The sequence below is a fragment of the Coenobita brevimanus genome, chromosome 30 (assembly GCF_032717465.1).
Source record: "Coenobita brevimanus isolate Jiangsu-jjx chromosome 30, ASM3271746v2, whole genome shotgun sequence".
NCBI lineage: Eukaryota > Metazoa > Arthropoda > Malacostraca > Decapoda > Coenobitidae > Coenobita > Coenobita brevimanus.
In genome coordinates this window covers 27,568,446-27,575,865 of record NC_136983.1, presented here as the reverse complement: position 1 = coordinate 27,575,865, position 7,420 = coordinate 27,568,446, and the positions used below count along the sequence as shown (strand labels likewise).

The 7,420-nt window shown below is 44.8% G+C and overlaps 1 protein-coding gene across 1 annotated transcript; it reads right to left on the bottom strand.

The window, feature by feature from the left end:
* Positions 1–4,019: 4,019 nt before the first annotated feature.
* Positions 4,020–7,085, bottom strand: LOC145395267 (uncharacterized). Its single transcript, XM_080268948.1, has 2 exons — positions 7,073–7,085; positions 4,020–4,900 (listed from the first exon to the last, which is right to left on the bottom strand). Exons 1-2 carry the CDS (start codon positions 7,083–7,085, stop codon positions 4,020–4,022), a joined length of 894 nt encoding a protein of 297 aa, XP_080125074.1.
* Between the last annotated feature and the right edge of the window lie 335 nt (positions 7,086–7,420).

The following is a 7,420-nucleotide window of genomic DNA, read 5'->3' as shown; positions in this document are numbered from 1 at the left end:
TATTGACCCACTGATAAACATACGTTATACAACTGTCAGGACCAGATGAACAAGACGAGAAAGAGAGAGAGAGAGAGAGAGAGAGAGAGAGAGAGAGAGAGAGAGAGAGAGAGAGAGAGAGAGAGATGGAATCCTTTTTCCACCTCACTTGCATAAATGTCTACTCTTATGTGCGCCATACCACCTGGCAATTAAGCCAGATCGACGACTGTCACTCAGTTATTACCCCCCCTCAAAAAAAAAAAAAAAAAAAACGGGTTTTCCATCCGATCATTCAGACCCTGGCCGTCAAGGGGCATAAAGGGGGCACTAATGTGGCAGTTAATGATGTGATAGGACAGTGAGTCAACTGTGGGAGCTTTACAGAGTTTGCAGGACTTGTCGGCGGCCGGTCTTCAAGTAACTTCCCTCAGGGAGCGATACCTCAGGCGAATGTGGACGACAGCCATATCTTCAGAACCCAGCGAATTTGACTCAATATTCACATAGTTGCTAATGTTAACCTCACCGTTACCACTGAAATTACCGTTTGGGGTGAATTTTATGTCGATAACGTAGAATGATTTTTGCATTTTGCCACGACTGACGAGATGGGTCTAGAATGCAAGCTGTTTACAGAATCGCTTAATCTCAGGCAAAAGGTAAAACAACCAACGAGAATACCCGATAATTCTGACCATAACGCCTATCTCTGACCATTTCCTGACAAATAATCCAGATCAGTACAGGATAGAAGTACTCGACTACAGTCTCATTAAAGCCTCATTAGTTAGTTCCCCCAAACCTCCCCGATTTGAACCTGTCAGGTGACCAGATGGCACTTTGATAGGGCAGACTGGGATGGATTTAGACATTATCTTGTTGATATTCCATGGCAACCTTTCTTCTCCAGTGACATCAATTCTACCCAGTCCCACATTAATGATTTTGTGCAAGCTGGTATGAAATTATTCATACTCAGTCAACAGTTCATTAAAAGATCGGACTTCCCAAAATAGTTTGACAGGAACTGTGCTAGAGCAACGACCCAAAAGTCCATAGCATATAACTGTTACTTAAATAAAACACATCTGAAACCCATAGTCAACTTTAAATTGCTAGAAACAATGCAAAAACAGTAATAAATATCGCTAAATTAAACTTTCTTCACTACCAAGCATCCAAACTATTAAACAGTCCTAATGACAAGAGAATATTCTGGTCAACTATCAGTTCTTTCAATAATAATTTAACAAGGCATCACCCATTCACTCACTATAATCTTCAAATAGCAACACTATAAATGACCCGTGTGCTAAAGTGAACATCCTTAAAGGAAGTCATCCAGAACGTCCCTCTTCTAGAACTTGACTCTCCTGAAATTGCTCCACAGAAGATACAAACTTGATAAGTAAAATCCATCCTAGACAATTTACCAGCAACAAAGCTCCAGGACCAGATGGAATTCCCCCAATTGTTCTGAAAAAGTGTTCCCCAGAACTTGCTCCTGTTCTAGCTAAATTATTCATATTATGCATATGTACTGTTGTAGCCGCCTGTACTCTTGGAGGGGGAAACGGGTAATGAAACCTGCCTTGCTGGACTCGACTGTTTATTCGGTCATACCTGGAATTGCAATTTTACTTTCTCAATATGCTATAATGACGTCACTTGTCATTGGTACAACACTTGGTCATACAAAGAATCACAATTTACCCTCAATATGCTATGTTATATCGCAGTTTACTTCGTATACATATATCACTTTAAAGTCTCATCCTTATTTTCCTACATTTATAATCAGATTATGTCGTGACATCAACCATGTGCAGATTAATACCTATTTTTAAAAGTAAGAAAGGGCAACTCACTCGTGGCGGGTCCATTTTTTGTCGTATGGTATCAGTGTGTGGGTAGGGGAGTGAGGTACAGTAGGTAACACAAGTCCCTCACGGGCGTAATATCCTCACAGAAATAGCACCTTCACGTGATGGTTGTGGAGTCACACATTGCGCTTGAACTCCATCCTTCGGAGTCTCTGTCTAATAATTCCACAGGATCACTGCCACCTCATCCTTCACTTGTCCTGGCTACCCACACACTGACCCATACTCGCCCATAGCGTCCGCTCCAAGGCCTGGTGTTTGCTCTTATCTTCAGGCTAGTGGATGTTATGCTTACACGACTGTATATACATAAACACTGTGTAAGCATCCTTCTGTCTCTCTCTCTCTATGCGCTCTCTCTCTCTCTCTTTACTGTGTTAGATGTGGTAAGACTCCCCTCATTGGTCTGTTATGACCAATACCACATACCCTTTCACTCGCCGCTCCCTTCCAGCAGGCACAGCTTGTTTGCAGGGCGGGTTAGGGTTTTGTGTGCAGATATCCTGACCTTCACATGTCTCACCACACCATCATCACCGGGATTCGCCTCTACCACTCTTCCCAGAACCCAGTGATTACGGGGTACATTCCAATCTGTCACCAATACCAGGTCCCCCACTTGGAAATTATGCAACCGCTTGAACTGCTTCTGGCGTTGTCGTAAGGATGGTAGGTACACCTTCAACCAAAGTGGTCTGCTAGGAACTGTGCATGCTTCCAACTTTTCCGGTAGATGTCTCCTATAGACTCTTCGCCCTTACCTCCTAAAGAGCAGTGGGGTAGCATCCTAGGGTGCAGAGTATGCAGTGGGGTAAGCGCTTCGAGCTTGCTGGCATCATTGGAGGTCGGGGTGATGGGCCTTCCATTGGCTATCTCCTCTACTTCACAGTAGAGAGTGTGGAGTTGCTCATCGTCCATGACTTGCGTGCCTATTATCGCTTGCAAGAACTTCCTGACTGTCCAGATCTGTCACTCCCAGACACCGCCCATGTGCAATGCACGTGGAGGGTTGAACTCCCACTCAGTTCCCTTTCTTAACAATGCATTGTGGACCTTATCATCCTTTTCCCTGCAGAAGGCTGTGGCCAGGAGTTCCTTATCTGCTCTAATCATGTTTGTTCCATTGTCAGAATGAATGTGCTCTGCTCATTGCCGAGAAGCACGTTATTGCATTGAGGAAAGAATCAGCATCCAGTCCGTCGAGGATCTCCAGGTGTATGGCTCTCGAGTTCAGACAAGTGAACAGACAACCCCACCACTTCACCTGTTTCCTACCCTGCTTTGCAGTGAATGGTCTAAAGCACACCACTCTAGTATGAATGAAAGGTGCCATCACCACGTGTACCCTGTAGGTAGGGAGGTCAGCTTGTCTTTGCAGTGACTCCCTCCAGTTGACTCGACAGCAAATGAGAGCCTCTTTCAACACCCGGTCAATCAGTCTCCGTCCCTTGGGCACCCAGAACTCCTGGCATATTACTGTTAATGTATGTTCACGTCCTGAGTGCCCAGCCTTGTTTTTCTTAGGTTTCTCTTACTATGAGCTCTGTGACCTGGTAGTCCCGCGGCAACAACGCGGGGTATTTGCTGTCCGTCATCAAGAGAGCTCTCTCCAACCACCTACTAGCACAGGTGTGGCTCCAGCGAAAACAGTGAGCTCGTCTTCCTAAGCGCACCCCGTTCCTTCAGGTCCTTTATCTCAGATTCAAAATATTCCTGTTGGACACAACCCAACATTGCCACTCGAGATGGTTGGAGCTCACTCACCCTCAGTCTTGAGATGTCAACTTGCTCTGGTCCTCCACTTTGCCTTCAGTACAAAAACCTTCTAATCCATGAAACTCCTCACAGATGTTTGTGCCAGGATGAGTATCTCGACCACAATCTTGTCAGCGGGTCTTCTTCCTGCTTAGTTCCCATTGCCATACTTGTACCATCGCCCTTTACCTCTGGGTCCATCCCCAGGTCGAGTATAAGCTGGGGCTCCTGCAGCCAGTGATAGCTCTCCCACTGGAGGAAATCTGGCCCTTTAGTCCATCTGCACCTTCCGTTCAGTTCATAGCAACTCAGTCCTCGGGTTGCATCATCTGCTGGGTTCAGAGTTGAACCCATGTGCCTCCACTGGGTCACTTCCGATTGTTCAGGTATGGCTGCCACTCAATTGGCCAGGAACATGTGAAACTGCCTCTCTGTGTTATGTATATACTGTAATACTATCACACTGTCTGTCCAGAAGACGGACCTCCCCGTGTCGGATGACAGCTCATGTCTTAATGTCTCGTCAACCTTGACAGCTAACACGGCAGCAAATAACTCCAGACGAGGTATAGTCAGCTGTTTTAGCAGGACTAGCTTGGCTCTTCTGTAGATGAAGGTACAGCGAACATCTCCGGTTCCATCTGAGATCCTCAGGTATGATACCACTCCATATGCCACTTGCGAAGCATCACAGAAGTGATGTAATTGAAATGGCGTTGCCCTTGCTCCTCTCGGGTCATAGCACCGTGGCATTTTGAAATCTGTGAGGTGAATTAATTCCATCAGCCCCCGTTGCCACCATACCTCATTGCTGTCAGATATAGCCTCATCCCATCCTTTCTTCCTCCTGCATTCCTCTTGGAAGATGACCTTGGGGCGAATGAGGAATGGTGCAAGGAATCCAAGCGGACCATACACTGAGCTGATTACATGCAAGAGGTCCTTCCTTGTAGCTGACCCCTTTTTCTCAAAGTGCTTGATGACCACTACCATTTGATCATTCTCTAGGTCCCATTTTACTCCAAGTGTTCGTTCCGCAGGAAAAGGCTTGCATTCTAGGTCGATCTCCTTTACTCCCTTATGCCTCTCTGATTCGGGAATGGATTCAAGGACTTCCATACTGTTGCTTGCCCACTTGGTGAGTCTGAAGCCGCCCAGTGTGGTGACATGCCGCAGTTGTTCTGCCATTCTTATTCCTTCTTCAGCAGACTGCATTGAAATAAGCAGGTCGTTCACATAAAAATTCCACTGGGCATCCACCACGTCAACATCTCTGTGATCTAGAAAGGTTTGTTTTAAGGCACATCAGGCACATGATGAACTCCAGACTCCACTGAAAAGGTGTACCGTCATCTGGTATGCCTCGGGGATCCACTGTACATCCCCTTCCAGCCACCAAAGAAATCGTAGGGCATCCCTCTGTTCCAGAGCTACTTTGATCTAGTGAAACATAGCCTCTATGTCTGCCATGAGGGCTATTGATCCTTGGCGAAATCAGAGGAGTACCCCCAGCAGTTTGTTATTTAGGTCAGGCCCTTGTAGTACCTGGTGCTTAACCCGCCCCGTCCCGGAGACGTGAATTCACGTCCTCACATGATGTGCACTTATATCCCGGAGACGTAAATTAACGCGGCAACATTGCAAGGTCCCTAATTTGCACAATTTTCAATTTTCGCGAGTGATTTTGTGAGTGATTTTTTGGCACATATACGCGGGACACCTTCCTCTATTCCTCTACAAGATGCCAAGCAGGGACAATGCCTTACACCGCATAACCTCTCCCCTCCCCCCTGCACGCCATTGTCTCGGCAATTCACCTGTTACCAGTGACCTGGCCAATAAAGACATTCAAGGCCAGAGTGATTCCCCAATCGATGACAATGTGGAGGACAAAGTTTACATAACATTAGAGGAAGAAACAGTCAGAAATGATGATCAGGTAATGTGGGAAAAAAAGGTCATGAATGGTGATGAGTTATGGTGGTACCAATCTTAAGTGGTGGTTTGGGTGGGGCACGAACCTCTGTACAGTGGTGCCACGTGTTCCATACCCGCTAAGTGAATGGCTCAGATATATGTAATAGGCATCACAATAAGATAAACACATAAGAATATATTGGTAACGTGTGTATTATAATATATGAAAGAACAGTAAACCGATTATGAGTAAAATATTTATACGGCAATACAGAAACGTGGCATAATTATTTTACAGTGTTGCTTAAAAAATAAATAGTCACTTTTATTGGCTGTTACCGTATTTCTGGGGTTGGTAATAATGTCACAATTATGATTATAAGATAATATGCAGGATTATAAGCAAAAATATGACAGTTTCTTAGTAAAAAAAATATATACATTAAACCCTCATGAGCAGCAACACTCTCACACACCCAGTAAGACCTGGTTATCTGTGAGGGATAGAGGAATAGGCCTATTTGGGGACACCTCTTTAAAAAAACGCGCCAAGACTTTAACCTCCTGGGTGGTGTGGAAATAAAGTCAAATTTACAATATGTACATTATAACGTAAAAGAAAATAACCAAAATGTATCCTAAAATACCACAGACGAGAGAGAGAGAGAGGGGGGAGGGGGAAGGCAGACCAGGGGCAATGTTGAGTGCAGCTTAGTGAGAGATGAAGGAAGGAAGGGAAGGAAGGAGGGAGAGAGTGATTGAATGAAAACAAATCATGGCGCCACAACAACGAGGTCATCTGGCGCCATATGTAAAACAATAATATTTTTAAACATAATTAGCTATAATAAAAACAAAATAAATAAATGAAAGCACAAGTTTATAAGTCACTCATAAAAGAAACAAAATTCCCAAGGGTGACGCACATCTCCCTAAGGAGAGAGAGAGAGAGAGAGAGAGAGAGAGAGAGAGAGAGAGAGAAGGCAGGCAAGGGGCAATGTTGAGTGCATTGTCAAGCTGAGGGAAAGATGAAGGGAGGGAAGGAAGGAGGGAGAGAATGGTTGAATGAAAAGGCGCCGTAACACCGAGGTCATCTGGCGCCATATGTAAAACAATATAATAAAAAACGAAATAAAGAAATGAAAGCACAAGTTGATAAGACATAAAAGAAACAAAATTCCCTAGGGTGATGCACATCCCCCAAGGAGAGAGAGAGAGAGAGAGAGAGAGAGAGAGAGAGAGAGAGAGAGAGAGAGGCATCGCGAGTATGGAAAACGTGGCAACACTGTACAGTGGTTCGTGCCCCACCCAAACCGCCACTTTAGAATGGTACGACCATAGTGAGTGAAACAATGCTTATAATGCCTATATTACTGTTTGAAAACCAATATACTCTTGTTCTACATATAAATTTCGTAGCAAGTAAATAAATAAATTCTATTTATGAGTGGATAAAATATTTACCCTCCCATAGAACTCGTTTTCTTTGGTGCCAGCCTGTTAGAAAACCCAGTCAGGTAAGGAGGTACTCATACCTGGATCGAGCATTTTAAACCTTAGGTGAGCGATTTCTCTATGAATTTTCGATGTTTCTCACCAAAAGCGAATGTTTGAGCCTAAAAAAAAAAAGATCCAAAAATGTCGGGACTGGGGCGTACCACTGCCCAGAAAACGTCGAGATGGGGCGGGTTAAAGACACCAACCCGCATTCTGCAGCACAGTTGAATACGATGCACACCTTTCCGGGCTTGTTTGGGTTCAACACCAGATGGTGTGGCAAATAGCAGGTCATGTGAGGCCTTGCGTGAAGTTCATTATCGGGAACCAATTCAGCGTAACCTTCATCTAACAGCAGCTGCATCTCTTCTGCATATTGCTGGCAT